Here is a 24,221-nt window from a genome sequence, read left to right as displayed (position 1 = left end):
TCTGGCTCGGCTAAGATGGACAATGTTCAGAGTCAGGTGAACGAGGTGAAAGTGATCCTGAAAGACAACATCAGCAAAGTGTTGGAGAGAGGAGACAGGCTGGATGACCTCATAGGCAAGACAGACGACCTGCAGGCTTCTGTGAGTGGACCATATACGCAACACTATCGCATACTCTTTCTTTTTTCTATTCTACATACTACATCCAACGATAAAAAGAATCTAGTTAGGGTGCAGTAGTAGGCATACTATTGGGACATACTTTTACTCTTTTATTTCATCATAACATTGCGCCTAAGCCTTGATCTTGCCTCTTGGTTTTATATCCGGGGCATCCCCGTTTGTTTTCATATGGAGGCTTCGTCGATGTGACGTCACTTAACGTGCGCACCGGATTGTGGGTCAGAATCGCCCAAATAGGATGCAGTTTTCAACACTAACAATCTTGGCCGCATGAAGTAGGACATCCGGGTACTTCTAACCATCCTAAATCTGGCCACAAGAATCGGGACATCCTAAATCTTTTTTCTACCATACTATATAGTAGAAAGTATGCGATTCGGAATGCAGGGTTAGTCTATGTTGGAAAAGCCCTACTAACGTCCTCCCTCCTACATACTCAACATGTATATACTACATACTGTCTACTTAAAGCCCTACTGACGTCCTCCCTCCTACATACTCAACATGTATATACTACATACTGTCTACTTAAAGCCCTACTAACGTCCTCCCTCCTACATATTCAACATGTATATACTCCATACTGTCTACTTAACCATCGATTGTGTATGTGAGGTTCGTCGGACCGTTTACACTGAAGTATACAGAAGAAATAAAGAATGAAAAAAAAACTTCCAATGCATTGTGGGGCGGTTGAGTACGGGAAAAGTAACCTGTTGATCGATACACAAAATCCTTCCGGAAGTTAGTACTCATCCGGGCATTTCTCGCTTACACAAACTCGCATACACAACCGCCACATACTCAAATTGACGTCAAAATGAGTATGAGTAGGAGGTTAGTAGGACTTTTAGAACACAGCCTTACACTGGGCCTATCTCTAAACTCTGGTGTTTAAAGATCAAGATGTAGTTTGTGCCTCATGTAGTATATTGCTTCGGGTAGGCTACTGTACAATTGTGAAATCTGCTATACAAGGGCCAAAAAGCTGCCAAAACTTTATTTCTTCTTCCGCCCCATCTGGTCCCTACATCACGCACAAAGCAATCGAGGGTTTATATGTGTCAGATATTCATTATATGTGTCAGATATTCAGGTGTGGTGTTCCAGTTGTGCTGTAGAAAGAAAATGTTTTATGCAATTTTTCCATTATTTGCAGTAGAAGTCCAACACATTTAAACACTAACGAAAATTATTTTAAAGTTGGAGTCAGCGATTGCGGAGAACGCTTGTTGTCAAATTTACTTTATGTCAGAATCAGTGAATGTCTCCTCATGATCCGCTACCTGTCCTGTACTGTGTGTGTTCTGAAATATAATCCAGTGTTAATAGTTAATACACAGTCCAGGCTCTAGCTACGATGGGCCCCCTTTGTCGCGATACCAGTTTACAGAGCCTAGGCTGTGTATTGACACTGGATTATTTTTGTTCACACAGTACAAACAGACAGCGGATCATGAGGAGATATTTCACTGATTTTGACAACAAGCGTTCTCCAGAATCGCTGAAGTAAAAACGTCTGGGTACTTCTCCCATCTCTGGTGTTTTATCGGGCTTCCATTTTGTGTCTTTTCCAGGCCGATTCGTTCCAGAGAACGTCCACGCGAGTCGCACGGAAATACTGGTGGAAGAACATTAAGATGATGATCATAATCGGAGTGATCGTGGCCATCATCATTGTCCTCATCATCCTCTTTGCCACCAACGTCATTTAAAAAATCTGTTTATTTTCTCCATGGACTCCTAACTCAGGACTGAAAGCACATAAGGCTTATTGTACAGCTTTTATTGAGCATTTTAAAGCTATAGTGCGTAATTTCTGTCCCCCCACTCCCCCCCCCATGAGGAATTCTGAGTAATTACAACACCACTGTGTGTCGGTGCATCTACATGAGGTAAAGCCTTCAGTGATGGCACATGGATTTTATACCTTCTGCTGTACCTCCAGGTTTTTTTCTTAGCAGTAGAATCAATAACTGAAACATTTCTGGGGCTCTTCTTGGGATTTTTCTGAGCTCCTGCACCAGTGTCAGGGGGGGGGGGACACACCAGTTTGTAAACGCTGCCATACTGGGAAATACAGAGAGTTTTGTGGAGCTGATAAGGCTTAATCAACTTTATGTCAACTAATTTGGCGATGGCTTGAATGCAACCGGCATTCATTTATATGTAAAAAGTTACGCACTATAGCTTTAATGGCTCTTCTTCACCAGGAGGTCTCTGATCATTTCAAACAAGAGATGTTTTAAATGTGTGTGTAAATTCAAAGTGTATGTGATTTTTTTAACATCTGGATGCTAGTTAATTATCTTACTAAGCGAAAAAAATAAGCAAATTTTGTGAAGATAAAAATGTTAGAAAAATTGTCTGAAATACTTATTTTAACACTCCAACAGTCATGAGAATGTGACGCAATAATACACTCAAAGAATCACAACTCCAAACGAGTGTTTATTATTTTTAATATGTCGCATTTCTTCATGTCTAAATACCTGTGTGAATATATATATATATAATATAATATAATAGATACTGTATGTCTATGACTGCCAAAAACTCTGTAATAACATATGTATTATATATGACTGATGACTTTATGATAAAGAGCGAACATTGTAACAACGCATATTTTTAAAATTGATTTAATTTTTTACTTTGCTAGCACAGTTTTGCGTATATATCTGTGTGATCTTTTCCAACTTCCATCTAATAGTTCAGTTATAATTTAACAAAGAAAGTAAATTCACGAAATTACGGAAGAGAATTATGGCCACGAAAGAGAGAGAGAAAAAAAGGTCGTCTTGATCCCGGAAGTTTGAATCTTGTCAAAATCTTTCCAACTTTACCGCAGTCTGGAACCGTCCCATTTATTCTCAACATTGTAATTAAAACGTTTCAAAATGTCTTCCTATAACTTTTTTCTCTCCCGTGGCCCAAATAAACTTCCGTACAAAATAGCATGAAAGATTAATAATAATAATAAATACAAAAAACAAGATGATTGAGTAACGAACGGCACACTTCTGAAACGTTAGCAGTGAGCTAAATAAATGCAAACCATCAAAACTTATTATTTTTTTCAGATTTTTTTTTCAGACACACCAAATACACTCTGGTAAATATATTATATAATGAACTGCTCTGTAGGTCAAAGTGCTTTCCTGTTATCTGTTATTCTCTTACAATCAGCTAGTGACATGTTGCTGGAAAACCTTCATGTCTCTTTGCCAAACGATTCCAGCCACTCCGTCCGTCTGCCTGTCTGCCTGTCTGTCTGTCTGTCTGTCAATCACATCACTCTGACACCTATAAAAAAAAACACGAAAAAAAAATTATTAGATCACATTTTTTTGGTGTTAAATTATATTAAAAAAATAAATAAATTAGGAAATAGGAATCCCCCGTGTTTTAATTGTCCAATGTGAAAAAGACAAACGATTAATAATTAATTTTTAAACATATATAACAGCTAGTCCATAAGCTAGAAGTCCTGAAGTGCAAGCCAAAAAAAAAAAAAAATTACCCAAAAAAAAATATACACATTAAAATGAATTACATATTTACATTTACATGCAAATTTCAGCGACATTTTAAAATATTCTTGTATTAAAAAGGGAAAAGTCATTACAAGAAAATTAACAATAAAGAGGTAGTTCTTTTTCCACCGCTGTGTGAGTAACACAAAAACAATATTGTTAAATAGCAATACATTACATTTACACACAAAGTTAACCAAAGCACTTTTCCCCCTCGACACTGTTGCGTCCAGGTTTTAGCTCATGGACTACTGGCTACAAGTAAAGAAAAACAAGCATTTTAATTAAGATTAGAAAATGCAATATATAATATATATTAACAAAGGGAACTTGAATGTCCAGAGATTGCTGTACATATCCTTTGAAAAGCAAATAAGTTCATTTTACATATGTATCAATCATTACTTGTTGTGTGCGGCTGGGGTGGGCCTGTAAAAAATGACAATTACATGTGTATATATATATTTTAAATTACATTTTTACATTATGCAAAGAAATTAAAAAATCAAGGGGGAAAGAAAGGTGATAAAAAAGCTGGACGTGTATCCCCCATATTGCTTTTAGTTTTGAGAGAATTTCTGATGACAGGATGTTGGAAAACCATACCAAATGGCAGCATTCGAGAGCGTACACGCATCTCGTACCCAGTCCGCATAATGAGCGGGCCCCTGAGACAGTATCTGGGGGGCAGAGGCAGCGACACATGGCCTGCAAGGAAGGCTCCGCTGGCAGGTAACAAACAAGGTATGTCAGAGTTAGGACACAACGTACTTTTACCTTTTTTGATTTGTTTTGATTTGTTTTACCTTGTAGGCTATTATCCTTTAAAAAGGTGCAGTCAGTGATTCTGGAGAACGCTTGTTGTCAAAATCAGTGACTACGGGGATCGTGATATGACATCTGTGTGTGCGCGCTGGAAAAGTCCAGTTTTAATACACAGCCTAGGCTCTGTAAACTGGTGTGTAAACAAAGGGGGCCCCCACCGTATAGCTAGCAACATGTCCGTTTACAGAGCCTATAGGCTGTGTATTAACACTGGCATTTTTTCAGTCAGATCGTGAGGAGATATTCACAGATTTTGACAAAAAAGTGATTTTGACAACAAGCGTTTTCCAGAATCACTGACTCCACCTTTAACTGTTGTTATCCATTTACTGTAGTGGTAGCAGCAGTACTTTACCTTTATAGAATTTTTTTAAAAAGGAAGAAAAAAAATTGAAGGTGCAAAAAGTGTTTCAGCAGAAGGCCGGCTGTTTAAAATAAATCGCCACATGACTTGTAGCCGCTATGTTACTGTCACTACTGTAAAGCACGAGAGGTAATCTAACAAAGAGAACACAATTACACATTATGTTAACCAACCAACCAAACAAACCAGGCAAGCAAAGTCAATTCAACTACTTTAAATTTAACAATATAAGAGGTGTAAGTGTATTTTAATTTTTTTTTCTTTTTTTTTTGTTACATACCTACTTGAAGAAGATTTTTTTCCTCTTTTCTTTTAATACGGCTTGTAACAGTTGGTGTGACCACCACGGCGTGGCGACTTGCCATATCCACCAGACTGATCTACAGGTGTAGGTACAAAATGTGATTTCAGACATTTTGTTTTATAAATTTTCCCAAAAAATTTGAAAAAAGTTAAAAGGTGCAGTGTGTCATATGAGAGTATTTAGTGGCATCAAGTCGGGGGAAGTTTTAGAATGTAACGCTCCCTTGCTAACCCCCTCCCCTTTGGGAGAATTAACAGAAGCTACGGTGGCCTTCAAGGACAAGAAGCTATAGTTACTAAAGATGGCATCATCCACCACTGCCTCAAGTCTTTCCACAATATCAAGTGATGAGGTGAAGATGTGTTTAGTTTATTCTATAGTACTTCTTCTTCTTGGTCTTCCAACAGGTGCATTTCCCCAGGACACCCACTATATATAAAAAGGCAAATAGCCTTTGAGTTTGTCCTTTCTGTGCTACTGTAGAAACATGGCGGCCTCAGCACCCTGCTTCTATGTAGATATAAAGGCTCATTCTAAAAAAGGAAATAAAATAAACACTTTTATTTTCAAGTGATTATACACTAATTAAAAACAAACTTATGATGAATATTATATGTCTAGTCTGTTCTCAATTATTATTATTTTTTTTAAATGCCAATAAATCCTACACACTGCACCTTTAAAATTTAAAAGAAAACCAAATGGAATAACTGACATGAAACTGTATCTGATCAGGGTGTTTTATTCAAGGCATTTCTTACTGTTGTAGTCACCATATCCATAATAGTTGTTGTAACCAGGATAGTCATAGCCACTATATCCGCCATATCCTTGATTATTGTAACCATAATTGCCATAATTCCCATAGCCTTGATTCCAGTAGTTGCCATAACCCGCGTTCCAGTTTTGATTGGGACCTGAAATTAAAAAAAAAAAATCAGCACAAATTTTAATCCCATGAATTTTGGACATTTTTTTTATTACACATTTTAAAGGGACACTGTGTAACATTTTAAGTAATTTATTAGCTAAAATCAATATCCTCATTCATAAATATGTCCTCATTGGTGTAAAATCACCTCTGCCAATAATCTGAATTATCCTCCTGAGCGGAGAATTACAAATATTAATATTACATTTTGTACATTGAGCGGGCAAGTCTTATGGAGGAATCCATGTTTTTGGAATGTCATCAGGTGCATTGTTTAAAATTTAGAATTGTTCTTGTCCTTGAAGGCCACTGTAGCTTCTGTTATTATTCAAAAGGGGTGGGGTTACCCAGGGAGCGTTGCATTCTAGAACTTTCTAGATGATGTCATATTACACAGTGTCCCTTTAAAAGCCCTTGTAACTGTCAAACCCAAATCTACAAAGTCCTTATTATGTAATTTGGGGAGTTAGTTGCATGATAGTAAAGCATCTGAAAAGAGTAAATTCATCAATTAATATTAAAGATATTGTCATTTAAGTTTGATACACTTTACAGAAATGTGGTTTAGATGAGGCTATGGGCTCTGCTCTGCTTCTTATGACACAATAGGTATTTTTGAACCAATCACAGCAGTTCTCTGCCTGAAAAATTCCCTAAAAACAGTGAAAGCCTATTATATATTATATCACATATTATTATTTTATTTACCGTTTTAGACCAGCCCTGCGTTCCAAATCACATCCTCTTTTTGTTTTTACTACACTACATACTAAAGGACAGAAGAGTTTTAGGGCCACAGGAGAGAAAAAAAAAATCAGATAAAGAAGATTTTTCTTTTCATTATGCCAAGAAATGTCAAGAATAAAGACGAATACTCCAAAATGCAATTGAAGTTAGTGGGGCATGTATGTATTTTCAACATACTACAATTGACTTGCATGTATTGGGACATCCTAATTTTTTTTCTGGCATACTAAATATTTGGGAAATATGAGGATTGGAAGGCAGGGCAGGGTTTCAAGCAGCTTTAAGCTTTTATTACAGACAGAAATACAGGGCACAGGTTGTGGTTTTATTGCCGGTTATTTCATGGGTGGAGGCCGATTTTTACTGGAGCTCTGACAAGTACATGACAACGTTTCATAACACCACAACCTGTCACCTTTACTCTCCAGATTTTACACATACTAAATAGAGATGGGCAGTGTCTACTGGAAAAATAATAAAAATAAATAAATAAAAATAAATAGAGTTGGACATAAGTAATCGATTCGAGTAATCCTCACTTCAAATGTACTTATTTTTTTTATGTTTATTTTTTTTTAAATCCACATGTAGCTATAACAACTATTTGAAAAGTTAAAAAGAACAAAATTATGTTTAACAAAATAAATATTCAGTTTCACAACAAGATAATTTCTTCCTATTTTCATTATCTCTCGATATGAAGAAGAAAAAAAGGTCGTTTTAAAAAAATAATAATTCTAAATATGTCCATTCTCGGCTTCCGTAGAAAAATAAAATTTCTCTTCACATAAAATACAAAATTAAATTAAAAATTGAGGTTGCGTTCCGAATCGCATACTTTCTACTATATAGTATGTAGAAAAAAGATTTAGGATGTCCCGATTCTTGTGGCCAGATTTAGGATGGTTAGAAGTACCCGGATGTCCTACTTCATGCGGCCAAGATTGTTAGTGTTGAAAACTGCATCCTATTTGGGCGATTCTGACCCACAATCCGGTGCGCACGTGAAGTGACGTCACATCGACGAAGCCTCCATATGAAAACAAACGGGGATGCGATGGATATAAAAGCAAGAGGCAAGATCAAGGCGCAATGTTATGATGAAATAAGAGAGTAAAAGTATGTCCCAATAGTATGCCTACTGCATCCTAACTAGATTCTTTTTATCGTCGGATGTAGTATGTAGAATAGAAAAAAGAAAGAGTATTCGATTCGGAACGCAACCTGAGTATTTTTGTGTGCACTCACCCCCTCCTCTGCCTCGCGACCTGGGCGAGTATCCTCCGCGTCCGCCCCAGTACTGCTGCTGTTGGTACTGCTCCTTCGACATCGCCACTTTGATTTCACACTGAAAGTAAAGTTAAATAAGTTAATTTAATACCTCAGTGATGAGTTAGAGAAGACAACTTAATACGTAAAGCTATAGTGCGTAACTTCTGTCGCCCCCCCCAATGAGAAACAACAACACTGTCGGTGCATCTACATGAGGTAAAGCCGTCGGTGATCACGCATGAATTTTATACCTTCTCTGCTATACGTCTTGGTTTTTTCTTAGCAGTAGAATCAACAACTGATTTTTCATCTTGGGATTTTTCTGAGCTCCTGCACCAGTGTCGGGGGGCGGGGCGGGGGGGGGGGGGGGACATCATGGGGGCGGGGGGGGGGGGGGGGGGGACACACCATACTGAGACATTTGTCAAGAAAATTTGTGGAGCTTATAGGCTTTAATCAACTTTCTGTCAACTCATTTGGCGATGGCTTAAACGTAAGCGACATTAATTTATATGAAAAAGATACGCACTATAGCTTTAACACAGTTTTATTGAGAGAAACAGGGCAGTGTGTGTGTGTGTGTGTGTGTGTGTGTGTGTGTGTATGTGTGTGTGTGTGTACCTTGCTGAGTCCTATGTTGTGATACTTCTTCTCCATGATCGTCTTCACCGGCTCCTCGTCTGCAAACGTGATGAAGCAGAAGCCCCGCCTCTTGTTGGTCTTGGTTTCCATGGGAAGCTCAATAGACTCCAACTGTTCACGATAACAATGAATAAACTAAATAAATTAGTTTTTAGTCGTCTAGGCAAGGCAAGGCAAGGCAAGTTTATTTATATAGCACAATTCAAAACACAAGGCCACTCAAAGTGCTTTACAGGGGCAAGATTAAAATACATAAAACACATTAGAAGACATTTAAAAGCGAATGAAAAGAAGTAAAACATTTAAATTAAATAAAAAGTACAGGTTAAAATGGAAACAGAAAAGTCTTCAGACTCGATTTAAAAGAACTGAGGGTTGCAGCAGACCTCAAGTCTACAGCAATTATGTTTATATATAAAAGGACATTTTGGGAGAGGGATCCCTTACTCTGTCAACTCTCCCTGAGATTTCCCAATTTTTTTAAAATCCCGATAAAGGTTTTTTTTACGGGGAGTTTTTTTCTCAGCCGAGCTAAGGGTCTAAGGGCAGAGGGTGTCGTACTGTATGGAATGTAAAGCCCACTGAGGCAAATGTCTATTTGTGATATTGGGCTAAACTAATAAAACTGATTTGATTTGATTTGATCTTACACTTAGTTTCCATTGAGTGGCACAGTTCGGTGGCTCACAATTATTATCTGCGTTTTCACTTTCAAAAGTTGGTAAGGGTACGAAAGTTAAGCAAACTGTGCCCCGTAACCATTTGTGTCACCCTTTCGCTGGCGTACCAAGCGGTCCCAAAAGGGGAGAGTAACGGTACTGTCAGCAGTGGAAACAAAAAGCCAGATATTAGGGTTACAGTTCCGTACAAAACTGAACTATACTGCAGTGTAAACGAGGCAATACAGTAATTAATAAGAGACTCACAAACGTATGCAACCTTCAAAACACACCTCAAACAGTGGATAAAAGAAAACCAAGTATGTGACCACCTTTAAACCTGCAGTGTGTAGAATGTTGGGTTTTATTTCCTATAAGATTTTGTAGAAAATAATTATAATATCCATAAATACTTTTAATTTAGTGCATAATAGCTGAAAAAAAATGTTTGAATTATTTTTTTTTCCCTTAGAAAGGATCTCATATATGTCCATATTTCTGCATATTTTGGACCAAGGCCTAGTGCCGCCATCTTGAAAGTGTCATAGTTGGAATGTCATCAGGTGCATTGTTTAAAATTTAGAATTGGTCTTGTCCTTGAAGGCCACTGTAGCTTCTGTTATTATTCGAAAGGGTTGGGGTTACCCAGGGAGCGTTGCATTCTAGAACTTTGCAGAACTTTCTTGATGATGTCATATTACACACTGCACCTTTAAGCTCTTTTATTGTATTGTGTTATTTGCGCCTTTGTATTTGTACATGTATTCTATTTGTAACTTGTCTTTCTCCGTTACCTGCCTAGGGGACAACAGATGTAAACTAGCAATTTTGCTGTAATTGTTACAGCTGTTCATTAATATGCACCGTCCCTAACAACTAAATAAAAAATAATAAGAAGATAAATTCCTACTGTAAATAATAAATTCATAAACAGATTATTTTTTTTAAACATTTTCCAGTAAGTAAGTAAAGCCCCTATCTCACTGGGCTGCGACTGTTTGCGACAAGTTGGAGACTTCATTCGCAAACGAGTCTCTGAACTGTCTCCAAACGTTCGCGGAGGTCTCAATTTCCTCGCATAAGTCGCAGAGCCGCGCAGTCCTGTCGCATGAATTTTGAACATGTTCAAAAAAAGTGTGCGACAAATTTGTCTCAAAACAGTCTCAGAGTGGTCGCAGATGTCTCCAACGCGTCGCAAACCCTTCTCAATTTAGTCTCCGCGAGTCAGAAAGTGCGAGACAACTTTGCGAGGGGTTGGCGACTTATGAAACTAAATTGCGACTGATTTGAGACAAAAATGAGACGGTCGTTGACGCTTGCCAGACGTTCTCGAGACATAAATGCGACCTCCTGGCAAGTGTTGGGCAGGACATTCGCAAACGTGTCGTGAGGAACCAACTCAGTGAGACTGCAAGTGAAAATTGCATATTTTGTCGCAATTTTGTGTCTCCAACTTGTCGCACACTGTCGCAGCCCAATGAGATAGGGGCTTTAGTAAGTAAGTAAAGTTTATTTATATAGCGCCTCTCGCAGACCAGGGTCACAAAGCGCTTCACATTAAAAAACACAATAAAATACAATAAAACGACACATATACAGAGTCTGTTACAAAGAAGAGTTTCCTAAGAACGTACAATATAATACTATACAATATAATACAGAGTACATAGACATGGATCTAGAAGGCCTGTCTGAACAAGTGCCAAAGCAGCAGCTAAAGTATCCCCGTACCTCTCCGAAGGTGCTGAAGTATTCTCTGACTTTCTCCTCGGGCGTGTCCGGAGAGAGACCGCCCACGAATATCTTCTTGACGGGCTCTTTGCTCTTCATGGCTTTGGCTTTCTTTGGGTCGATCACTTTCCCGTTCAGCTTGTGATCCTTGTGTGTGACGACCTTTACCAGGAAAACATTGGATTAACAAAAAGGGTGTCGGATTGAATAAAACACATTTGAACTGCTAATACACAATTTATCAAACTGTAGGTGGTGACTTTTCATAATAAAAGAAAACTATTCATACTTCAAACTGTGAAAACCCCAAATTCAAAATCTCAGAAAATTTTAATATCACATGAAATCAATAAAAAAAAGGGATTTTAAATACAGAAATGTGGGCCCTCTATAAAGTATAATCATGCATATGTACTCAGTGCTTGGTTTGGGCCCCTTTTGCATGAATTCTTGCCTCAATTCCGATTCATTTTGCATGATATTCTAATTATATGAGTTTCACCTGTACTGTGAAACGCTGAGTATGGTAGCAGTTTGACTGTGGCTCAGGTGGTAGAGCGGGTCGGCTGATGATCAAAGGGTTGGAGGTTTGATCCCCGCCCTGCCACCTGTGTCATAGTTGTTGTGTCCTTGGGCAAGACACTACTTCACCCACCTTGCCTCGTGTGAATGTAGATAGTTAGCCTGCTGCTATCGGTGTATGAATGCGTGTGTGAATGGTAACGTGGGAAAGGAAAACAGGTCTCCCTTGTAAAAGAGTCTTCGGTCTCAATGGGATTTACCTGTATGAATAAAGGTTCGAAAGGAAGAATACCTTGTCCACAGCGTTTGCTTCTTTGAAGAGCACGAAGCCGAAGCCCCGGGACCGTCCCGTCATGGGGTCCAGCTTCAGCGTGCAGTCGACCACCTCGCCGTACTTAGAAAAATAATCTTTCAGGTCCTTCTTGGTCGTGTCCCAGCTGAGCCCGCCCACAAACATCTTCCTGTAGACGCAAAGAGGAAGAATGTAAGGAAAACATAGATGGATAGATGGATAGATGGATAGATGGATAGATGGATGGATGGATGGATGGATGGATGGATGGATGGATGGATGGATGGATGGATGGATAGACAGACAGATAGATAAATAGATAGACAGATAGACAGATAGATAGATGCAAAGTGACAGCATTGTTAAAACTAAAGCATTGTTGACAAAAGGCAAGAATGTAACATAACTGAGATAGACAGCACTTAGATGGATAGATAGATAGATAGATAGATAGATAGATAGATAGATAGATAGATAGATAGATAGATAGATAGATAGATAGATAGATAGATAGATAGATAGATAGATAGATAGATAGATAGATAGATAGATAGATAGATAGGAACACAAATATAAAATTCATTAAATTTTCAATTTGATACAAAAGAAAACAGATTATTTTACAGCTCTGTCTTCAACAAAATATTCTGCCTTCTTTCCCAGGCTTGACCAAGAAACTTAGCAACACAAACGATTCCCTTCTTAAAGCACTTGCACAACTGGAGTGTTTCATCCTCATAGAACCAAAAGATATGGCACACATTGGAGACATTTTAGTTAAAAGTACATCACAGATCCCTATATAAAATATCTAAAAATCATATACTTTTTTTTTTATTTAACCAAATTGTCTTAATATGTGACTTGGGACTTGGAACGCTTCATTTTTCTAGTGTGCTTATCTCTACTCTTACTCGAGTATGGGTTTTCAGCTACTCTATACACAACTGAAATACTGTAATATTTACTTTTTATTATACAAAATAAAAACATGCAGTTGCTTAGTGCCAGGGGGTTCATGGACAAACAATATGCAAATCATAGTTCCACAGAAACAAACGGAAATCATAGGGCTCAAATTCGTTGAATACATTTTTTTTTATTGAAGCCATGTGTAGTGTGTACAGACTAGAGCAAATATAAGGGTTTCTCAAATGACATATTACACATTTAAATAGATAGTGGACCCATAGTAAAACTCCAAATGATAACACACACACACGGTACCGGGAAAACGTATAACATGGCATTTGGTAATATGTCATTTAAGACCCTTATATTTTCACTGTACACACACATGGTTTCAATAATGAAAATGAAAAAAAATAATAAAAAAAAGTTTGGTAATATCTCTGCTCTTACTCAAGTATGATTTTCAGCTACACTTCACACAACTGAAGTACTGAAACATTTACTTTATTTTGATTTACTTTATTTTATATATATATATTTAGATAAAAAGTAAAACACATAGTTACATAGTGGCAAGGGGGTTCATGGATAAACAATATATGTCAATCATTGTTCAACATAAACAAACGGAAATGATAGCGCTGAAATTATAAACAGTTTCCAGCGGTGGGTAATTTTCATAGGTAATACTTTTTTTAAATACTTTATTTTTTGATTTTCTTTTTTAAAAGGGGACACAAACACACAACTGAAAAAGTGAACACACAAACAAACAAAAGACAAAATAAAATAAATTAACAACTAATATGGCGTACTCTACTTCACAGGTTTCTAAGGACATTGTTTAAACAAAAACGTAAATGTTAAGGAAAAAAATAAAAAGTTAATTAAAAAGGTGTGTAATACTCATGGACCTACAGCCGCGGAAAAAATGAAGAGACCAGTCTGGATTTTTCTTCAATCTTCATCTCTACATAACTTATTGAAAATGCTCTAAATGACCATATTTTTATTGTGAATTTGGTAGAAATGTTGTCAATAGTTTATAAAATAAAACCAACATGTTCATTCTACTCAAACATATGCCTATACATAGAAAAACAAGAGACACTGAACCTTTGGAGTGGTCTTTTAATTTTTTTCCACGGCTGTTTAAAGAAATAACACTTTGACATTTACCCCTCATCTTCTTCGTTTTTGCTGGCGTCTATCCGTGATCCCTCCGCCTCGCCCCCCGTCATCAGGCCCACGTCTCCGGCTAAAGACATCGGGTCATCGCTGTTCCCTTCCCCGTCATCCTCCATCCGCATCATGCCCGTGTCCTCACTGAACTCATAATCATCCGACATATTTTCTAATTTATTTTTGTCAATTTAACGCCGAGTAAAGTTGTCGCAACAACTCAAAGCTACGTCGTAGAAGCTAAGCTAAGGCTAACTATTTTGACAGCTAGTATCCTCCTGTTGCCATAGAGCGTTAGCGGTGACTCCTGGAGTTAGTTAGAGCCCGAGGTAGTCGAAGTAAATAAACTTGTGAAGTAATTCCTATCTTACGCTAAATTGTCATTTGAAAGGAAAGAAATTAGTTGCAGTTATGTTGTTTTTATCATCGCAGCCTCTTTCGCTTTTTTTACTTCTTCTTCGCGGCTTTTCTCTCTCTCTCGCAGTTTTAAAGCGACGTTAGCTCGGCAGCGCCACCCCCAGAGCGACAGGTGGAACTGACAGCTCATAACATAGGGGCGCTTATTTTATTTTTATTTAACATTTATTTATACTCGAGGTGTCAATTGAGGGGTGACCCTCATTTGCAATGATGTCGAGAGACAGAAACAACAACACATACACAATATACAATGCAAATACATAAAATACACAACAACTGATAAAGACAAAAAAAACAATTGAAACATTTACACAGAGGTGTAGAATGTCTGGAATTCAAATTAAATTGGTAAAAGTACAATATAGCCTAATCAAAACAGTTACAGGTAGAGTTTGGTAGATTTAAGATAGTATGTTTGATTGATTGATTGATTGATTGATTGATTCAATTTATTTCTGACATATCAAAATTTACAAAACAAAATGAAAAGCATAAACAAAAATAAACAAATAACATATTGAATTGATATGCCTGAAAAGGAGTAGGAAGAAGTATAACTTATTTAATCCTACCCCTTTTCTACAGCTCAATAATTCATATTTATATTAGCTTCCTGTGTTCCTTATAATTGAGTAAAGGATATAAAGGTATTCGTTTTAATTTGTTGCTGTAACTTGTTCCAGGAGTCAGGCACTGGCGCTTAATATGATGATGGCAAATACAGCAAGCTAGACACCGGAGAGAGAGGAGAATGGACTTGGTTGACAGTAAGGTTAATACTGTGGTAAATTTTTATTTTTGCTTTATATACAACTTGGAAAATATAGTAGGGAAACATCAGACAGGCTTTTTTGTCTTCTTCCTTTTGTCTAATGGTGGGCGGCACCTAGCGTTTATAAGGTGCACTACCGCCACCTGCTGCTGGAGAGGGCAAATCAATTTTATTCAAGTAGCGCCTTCAAAACTGTATTTTTGATTTATTTTATTGCTTTTAATCATACAGTCTATGCTTGTAACACTATAATGATGTAATAAGTGTGCACATATGAACGAAATTATCATACCACTGGCTCACAATGTATAACTAAATCAAGTACGTACTACTAGACAAAATAAGCATACAAATAAATACAAATACCTCAAAACGGGCTAAAATAAAAAATCCACATACAAAATAATATTGCACTAAAAAGAATTCACAGCAGCATAATCATTTTTAAATAATAAATAATAATAATTAAAAAAAATAATAATAATTCAACTACACTCCGGAACAGAAGGTGGCGGTAATGCGCCAATAAACGGTTTGCAAACCGTATTTTAAACGAAGAACAATCATCAGAGCCTCCAGTCTAGCCAGTTAGCTGTGTGTGTGTGTGTGGAGGTGATGGCTAGCAACAAATAACCAGGTTCCTTTATCCGCGCGTGGATCATATTTTTGGATTTTTCTACAGTTTCACCTGTGCACCAGCGTTCACGTGCCTCTACAACACCGTCAGTTTAACCTCGGGCGTGACGTCAGCTCAGCAGCTGCACACACACAGAGACACAGACACACAGACACACACACACACACACACACACACACACACACACACACACACACACACACACTCTCTCTCTGCTGCTAAATATATAAAAATGGCCTCTGTTTCCATTCCTGCCTCCACCAGTGTTCTCTTACTGGATATAGAGGGAACAACCACACCGATCACATTTGTAAAGGTGAGTCAAATAGTGTGTAGTTGATGCGTATTCATTTAAAAGCGTTAGTCCCTATCGTACAGTCGACTGAAATGTAATGATCAGAATCTGCTAAAAACAGACCACATGCCGCGTTCAGGGCACGTCGTAATTACAAGTTTCTAATCGGTAATTATTAACGTGCACGTCAAAATCTTAACCCGCCGAGTTCTTCTTAGAACAACTGAGAAATTCAGGGTTTAGGACAAGCTTTGTTAAAGATTGTCTGACCTAGTTATTTGCGATAAGGAAGTGCATGATATTACACATACAAATACAATAGTCTTTTAATGTAGGCCTACTATTAAACTAAATTAAACTAATTTGAATCAATATACAAGAATAGTCCTATATTGGATATGCATGAGTTTTTACATAGAGATCTCACTAAACCACACTTTGTAATAACAGGCGTTGGTACAGCTGTTAGGGTTCAGCAGATACCGGAGATGCCACCCCTCCCATATGGCTTCTGAACACGGCATTACAGTTAAAGGTGGAGTCAGTGATTCTGGAGAACGCTTGTTGTCAAAATCAGTGAATATCTCCTCATGATCCGCTACCTGTCCGTACTGTGTGTGCGCTGCAAATAAAAATCCAGCGTTATTGCACAGCCTAGGCTCTGTACATGAGCATGTTTCTGTGGTGTACCCCTTTGTTTACATACCAGTTTACAGAGCCTAGGCTGTGTATTAACACAAGATTTTTTTTTTGTGACAACGTGATTTAGACAACAAGTATTCTCTAGAATCGCTGACTACACCTTTAAGAGTACGAAGAAATGTACAATAAGGAATATTTAAAAGAAAATATATATCTTCCCAGTACAGGAGTCCGTAGGTTAGAACGATCAATGTTCTCTCTGTTAACAAACCCCTAACCTCCCTTGCTTTTTTTTTTTTTTTTTTTTTTATCTATTTTTTAATATTTTGTGTTTGTGAGGGCGGCAGTGGCGAAGTGGGTAGGGAGATCGCCTCTGGAGTGCAGGGTCGGAGGTTCGATCCCCCGTCTCCCCGCCACATGTCGAAGTGTCCCTGAGCAAGACACTGAACCCCAAATTGCTCCCGATGGTTCAGAGAGCGCCTGTATGAGTGTGTGTGTGAATGGGTGAATGTGGTAAGATATGTAAAGCGCTTTGGGGCTGAGAAAAATCGTCTAGAAAGCGCTATATAAGTCAAGTCCATTTACCATTTACTTGGATGCTGCTAACATTTTGTTATACACTGCACAATGTCAATAAAGGATTCTGATTCTGATTCTGATTCCGTGGTGTTGTTGTGATTTCCAGGATATCTTGTTCCCGTACATCAAGGAGCATCTGGAGGATCATCTCTCGTGTCACTGGGAGGAAGACGAGTGCAAACAAGACGTCCATCTCCTAAAGAAACAGGTCGGTGGTTCAGTGGTTTATTTTAGAACGAATTGACGGATTTAATCAAATGTAAAAGCAGAACACACACACACACACATACACCAACACACCAACGCACACACACACACACACACACACACACACACCAACGCACGCACACACACACACACACACACACACACACACCAACGCACGCACACACACACACACACACCAACGCACACACACACACACACCAACGCACGCACACACACACACACACCAACGCACACACACACACACACACACCAACGCACGCACACACACACACACACACACACCAACGCACACACACCAACGCACACACTGACACACACACACACACACACACCAACGCACACACACCAACGCACACACTGACACACACACACACACACACACACACACACATACACACACACCAACGCACACACACTTTTTCATAACAGGCTTATTTAAAGTTAAGGATCTATCTAATGTCTTTTTCTTTCGACAAAAAGGGAAAATTCAAAGTTGCAGTCTCAGTGAAAAAAAAGCAAAAACTATTGGTGTACTTTTAAACCTGCAGTGTGTAGAATTTTGGTTTTGGGTTGGGGTTACCCAGGGAGTGTTGCATTCTAGAACTTTGTAGAACTTTCTTGATGATGTCATATTACACACTGCACCTTTAAAGTGTTCTATAGGGTTTGTGATTATACTGTATATGGACTAAATTTGATGACAAAAGGCCACATCCTCTTGATTTAAATATTGATTGTGAGAAGATAAACCTCAAACAAATGAGTTGAATCAATCATTCCGTTCGTAGCAGAACACAATACATGACAGTACAATACATGACAGTACAATACATGACAGTACATTACATGACAGTACAATACATGACAGTACATTACATGACAGTACAATACATGACAGTACAATACATGACAGTACAATACATGACAGTACATTACATGACAGTACATTACATGACAGTACAATACATGACAGTACATTACATGACAGTACAATACATGACAGTACAATACATGACAGTACAATACATGACAGTACAATACATGACAGTACAATACATGACAGTACAATACATGACAGTACAATACATGACAGTACATTACATGACAGTACAATACATGACAGTACAATACATGACAGTACAATACATGACAGTACAATACATGACAGTACATTACATGACAGTACATTACAAGACGACAATGTACTTTAGGACAGGAAAAGTAAAATACTCAATACTTGCCTTGGTTGGAAGGAGATACAATTAAATAAAAACTGCCGGCACTCCCAGACCATATTACCATGGGGCTATAATCTAATATCCCCCTCTGTCTGCCTGCCTGCCTGTCTGTCTGTGTAGATCGAACAGGACATGCTTCAGAATCGTGTGCGTGTGCCGTTCTGTGTACTTTAAAGTGTTGCATAACGGTTGTGGTTATATGTACAAAAAGAAGGCAACATTTTCGATTGGATTTGATTCTTGAGTTGGTCAATATAAAATGTAAGAAAATAATGAAAAAAAAAAAATCCTGCAATTAAAAAATTACTCCATATTATTTTGCTTAACCCAGACCATATTACCATGGCTATAATCTAATATCCCTCTCCTGTCTGTCTGTCTGTCTGTCTGTCTGTCTGTCTGTCTGTCTGTCTGTCTGTCTGTCTGTCTGTCTGCCTTTCTTTCTTTCTTTCTTTCTTTCTTTCTTTCTTTCTGTCTGTCTGTCTGTCTGTCTGTCTGTCTGTCTGTCTGTCTGTCTGTCTGTCTGTCTGTCTGTCTGTCTGTCTGTCTGTCTGTCTGCCTGTCTGCCTGCCTTTTTCTGTCTGTCTGCCTGCCTGTCTGCCTGCCTTAATTTCTGTCTAACTGCCTGCCTTTCTGTCTGTCTGCCTGTGTAGATCGAAGAGGACATGCGTCAGAACCGTGCGTGTGCGGTCCATGCCGTTGACCAGACGGTGCACACAGACGAGGAGAAGGCGATCAGGGAGGTGGTGGATAATGTGCTCTGGCAGATGGCCGCAGACCGGAAGTCCACTGCACTCAAACAGCTGCAGGGACACATGTGGAGGGCTGCCTACTCTACAGGGAGGATAAAAGGCGAGTAAGTACAGCACGCACACACACACGCACGCAGACAGACACACACACACGCAGACAGACACAGACTGAGACAGACAGACAGACAGACAGACAGACAGGGACACATGTGGAGGGCTGCCTACTCTACAGGGAGGATAAAAGGCGAGTAAGTACAGCACACACACACGCAGACACACACACACGCAGACAGACACACACACACGCAGACAGACAGAGACAGACAGACAGACAGACATGTGCACACAGACACACACACTCACTCACTCTCTCACTCATATGTACAGACAGACAGACAGACTCACTTACTGCTGGTTCATTATTAATATATTTACACAGATCGGTAATGTACAGGAAATGGTAATGATTCTGCAAGGTCTAGAGAAACTGTTTATCACACACACACGCGCCCGTGCACTTACACACGCACACACACACACGCACTCACTCACTCACTCACTCACTCACTCACTCACTCACTCACTCACTCACTCACTCACTCACTCACTCACTCACTCACTCACTCACTCACTCACACACACACACACACACACTCAGCACTTTGCATTAAAAAAGTAAAAAATTTACAGAAATATATCAAATTTAAGTGAGCGTGATATAAGTAATTTAAATGAGGTTTATGTTGTGCTGCTGTGTCTTGTCTCTGCAGGGTCTATCAGGACGTAGTTCCAGCCATCAGACGGTGGAAAGCTCAGGGACTCAAAGTGTTCATTTACTCCTCGGGCAGCGTGGAGGCTCAGAAGCTGCTGTTTGGATACTCTGTGGAGGGAGACGTCTTAGATGTGAGTACAGACGCATTTATTTAATAATTTTTTAAGATTATTTTTTGGCATTTTCAAGCTTTATTAGATAGTACAGAGTTGAAATGGGGAGACAGAGAGAGAGAGGGGGGATGACCTGCAGTAAAGGTCCACGGGTCGGATTTGAACCCGCGACCACTGCAACGAAGGCCGGAGCCAATGTGGTACGCGCTCTATCCACTACGCCACCGGAGCACCCATAAAGGCGCATTTTTGTATTGGTTGTTATTATTATTTTTAATTGTTATTTTATCTTGGCAACTGTAAACTCAAAATGTTTATAGATATTCTGGCTTATAGTATATGAATATACGTCATTTGTGTATATATATATATATATATATATATGTATATTTAAATTATATTCCCCCTGTTTTTATTTCAATTTTATTCCTATTTTAATGTAAGAAATAGAAATATTTTTAACATTCATATTCCGAAGGACTCTCTCTGCATGTCATTTCTATATTGTAAAGCACTTTGAGCTGTATTTCTTGTATGAAAAGTGCTGTACTAATAAAGTTAATTATTGTTAGTATACTAATATGTTTCATTGTAAATGCTTCCAGTTATTCGACGGTCACTTTGACACCAGTATAGGAGCCAAAATAGAAGGAAAAAGCTACGAGAGAATCGCAGAGAGGATCGGATGTCAACCGGAAGAAATCACCTTCTTGACCGACGTCACTCGAGGTGAGTGTGTGTCGGCAGTGTAATGTCTTCAGGGTTTCTCCTGGCTCATTATGGGCCTTTGGGGGGTGAGAACACGGAACAACTTTTTTGGGGTCGGGACTGCAACAGTTAAGGCGCAAAGTTTGTGAATTTTAAGAGCGGTGTGGGGTTGAGAAAGGAGGAGTTTCAATGATCGTTTTATTACGATTATTTTGTTTTCATGATGGAGGGAAGCAGTAATATATAAATTGAAATGCAATTAACCGCCCAGCCCTACAAGAAGGATGACTTGTATTGGGCTGAACTAGGAACACATTTGGAGAGGTTTTAAGTAGCTAAATATATTCTCAATTTTTGTCATTTTGGCTCTGGTGATTTTCCTTTTGGAGGGGGGGGGGGGGGGGCATAAAACCACTAAAACATTTCTCTATGCAGGAAAAACCCTGGTCTTTGAAGATGTTGTTGTGCTTTTGAAATACATTAGATACTGTGATTTGTTGCCTCTATATAATAATTATATGATATGTGAGATTTAGCATGAATTCTACTCTAAAATTAAGAAAAAATTTTTTGTCCCAAAATCTGTCAGAAAAATCCCAGCTAGATATTTTCCCCAAATCGTTCAGCCCTCACTGACACTCAACTAAGATGATAAACATTGCAGCTGCTGCTATACACCAGCACATTGGCATTTAGCTCCGAGCATCTCATCACAAAGCTGTTAGTCTAGTTAAACCTGTCCTGGGGGCGCCTTTAGCTCAGTTGGTAAGGCGTCCCCCTCCCGGGCCGGGCCCAGCAGCAGACCCGGGTTCGATTCCAGCCCGCGGTCGTTCTCTGCATGTCACTCCCCTCTCTGCCCCATTTCACCTCTGTCTCTCTGCACTGTCAATAAAAAAAGCATAAAAATGCCAAAAAAATAAAAAAAGCTGTCCTGTGGAGGTTTTTATGTAAACAAACAAACAGAACTGTTAACATTGCCAACAAAACACATTGTGTGTTTCCTTGAGGGTCTAACGGACATGTACATACCTGGGAAAAGTGCTGGGGAAATGCACCTGTTGGAAGACCAAGAAGAAGAAGAAGAAGTACTATAGAATAAATAACTAATATAATAACTTAAGCTTACTATCGACATTCACACGAGGCAAGGTGGGTGAAGTGTCTTGCCCACAAGGACACAACAACCATGACATAAGTGGCAGAGCGGGGATCGAACCGCCAACCCTTCGATCGTAGGCCCGACCCGCTCTACCACCTGAGCCACAGTCGCCTAGATAATATTGGCTTGTGTATTTGTGTGTTTTAGAGGCCAAAGCGGCGGAGGAAGCCGGTGTGAACGTGTTGGTGGTGGTGCGGCCGGGAAACATGGAGCTAACGGACGACGAGCGAGCGCAGTATAAGATCATTACATCATTCAGTCAACTGGAACCAACGGGACGCGACTAACACAGTGGGAGAGAGAGAGAGAGAAGGCCTTATATAATGACCTGGTCCTGTTCTATTCTGTTCTATGCCTCCCCATCCCCCCACACACACACACACACACACACACACACACACACACACACACACACACGCACGCACGCACATAAACAAGAGTACAAAAGCACACACACACACACACACACGCACGCACATAAACAAGAGTACAAAAGCACACACACACACAAGGGTACACAAACACACTAAAACACACACACACGCACAAGAGTACACACACACAAACACACACACAAATGAATATGGTAAAATAAAGGTTGAAAAAAAAATCCTCACTTAGATCTAACACTCAAATTGGTTTTCACAAAGATTGTTGTACAAGTAAACACACACACACACACACACACACATAAACGTACACAAACACACAAGGGTATACAAACACACACACAAGCGTACACACAAACACACACACACACACTCCCTCTCTGATGTTTTTTTTTCATTTTTTTTGTTGACGGTTCAGGAAGTGTAGTAAAGTTAATATATTCTTTCAGGATGCCTTTGTATGGAAACACATCTACGGAGCGCAAGCAGCAGCAGCAGCAGCAACGAAACCGAAAAATAATCAAAAAAGAGAAAGTGAATAATCCTGAAGCTGCACACGACCTTTTACATTTCTACCTTTTCTAGATGAACCGTTCTTGGTTGCCAGTTGCCATGACTACTAAACCTCTCCGACGCTAGACCTAAACTTTCCGACTGTATGTATGTGTTGTATTTTGTACATTTTCAATTCATGTTCTCTCCCTCTCTCTCTTTCCCTCTCTCTTTCGCTCTCTCTCCCTCTCTCTTTCCCTCTCTCTTTCGCTCTCCCTCTCTCTCCTTCTCTTTCTCTCTCCCTCTCTATTTCCCTCTCTCTTTCGCTCTCTCTCCCTCTTTCTCCCCCTCTCCCTCTCTCTCCCTCTCCTTCTCTTTCGCTCTCTCTCTCGCTCTCTGTCTCTCTCTCTCCCCCTCTCTCTCTCTCTCTCTCCTTCTCTTTCGCTCTCTCTCTCCCTTTCACTCTCTCTCTCTCTCTCTCTCTCTCTCTCTCTTTCAAATTGAAATAGGCTTTATTGGCCTGAAAGTAAATTTTTAGTTTTTTTGCCAAAACAAAGCACCCAATTACTTGCACATTAAGCTCTCTCTATCTATCTATCTCTCTATCTATCTATCTATCTATCTATCTATCTATCTATCTATCTATCTATCTATCTATCTATCTATCTATCTATCTATCTATCTATCTATCTATCTATCTATCTATCTATCTATCTATCTATCTATCTATCTATCTATCTATCTATCTATCTATCTATCTATCTATCTATCTATCTATCTATCTATCTATCTATCTATCTATCTATCTATCTATCTATCTATCTATCTATCTATCTATCTCTCTATCTCTCTATCTCTCTATCTCTCTATCTATCTCTCTATCTATCTCTCTATCTATCTATCTCTCTATCTCTCTCCCCCCC

General features: G+C 39.0%; 3 protein-coding genes across 6 annotated transcripts in view; 2 read left to right on the top strand and 1 right to left on the bottom strand.

Moving 5' to 3' along the window:
• Positions 1-1,912, top strand: part of LOC307265357 (vesicle-associated membrane protein 8) — a 3,237-nt gene extending 1,325 nt beyond the window's left edge. For both annotated transcript variants that reach the window (XM_080047060.1, XM_080047061.1), the window contains exons 2-3: positions 1-141; positions 1,761-1,912. The exon at positions 1-141 is cut by the window's left edge and continues 30 nt beyond it. In XM_080047060.1, the coding sequence (XP_079903186.1) occupies positions 1-141; positions 1,761-1,898 (279 nt within the window). In that variant the 3' untranslated portion in view covers positions 1,899-1,912. The remainder of the gene's footprint in view (positions 142-1,760) is intronic.
• Positions 1,913-3,335: 1,423 nt separating this feature from the next.
• hnrnpd (heterogeneous nuclear ribonucleoprotein D) lies at positions 3,336-14,566 on the bottom strand. 3 transcript variants are annotated; one of them, XM_080047057.1, is made up of 8 exons: positions 14,100-14,566; positions 12,009-12,177; positions 11,195-11,356; positions 8,784-8,915; positions 8,139-8,238; positions 5,974-6,129; positions 5,189-5,288; positions 3,354-3,489 (listed from the first exon to the last, which is right to left on the bottom strand). In XM_080047057.1, exons 1-7 carry the CDS (start codon positions 14,267-14,269, stop codon positions 5,221-5,223), a joined length of 957 nt encoding a protein of 318 aa, XP_079903183.1. In that variant the 5' UTR covers positions 14,270-14,566; the 3' UTR covers positions 3,354-3,489; positions 5,189-5,220. The 3 variants fall into 3 exon arrangements, with proteins under 3 accessions (XP_079903185.1, XP_079903183.1, XP_079903184.1); XM_080047058.1 differs by lacking the exon at positions 3,354-3,489 and adding an exon at positions 3,523-4,444; XM_080047059.1 differs by lacking the exon at positions 5,189-5,288 and having other exon boundaries at positions 3,336-3,489.
• A 1,339-nt stretch (positions 14,567-15,905) lies between these two features.
• On the top strand, positions 15,906-24,221 carry enoph1 (enolase-phosphatase 1). The gene is made up of 6 exons (XM_080046791.1): positions 15,906-16,247; positions 17,554-17,655; positions 19,567-19,769; positions 20,436-20,568; positions 21,156-21,279; positions 22,565-24,221. The coding sequence occupies exons 1-6, from the start codon at positions 16,164-16,166 to the stop codon at positions 22,702-22,704; spliced, it is 786 nt and encodes a 261-aa protein (XP_079902917.1). The 5' UTR covers positions 15,906-16,163; the 3' UTR covers positions 22,705-24,221.

Source organism: Ammodytes marinus, assembly GCF_949987685.1.
Source record: "Ammodytes marinus genome assembly, chromosome: 18".
NCBI lineage: Eukaryota > Metazoa > Chordata > Actinopteri > Uranoscopiformes > Ammodytidae > Ammodytes > Ammodytes marinus.
Note: the sequence above shows the minus strand (reverse complement) of the source record. Positions and strands in the feature narration are given on the sequence as shown.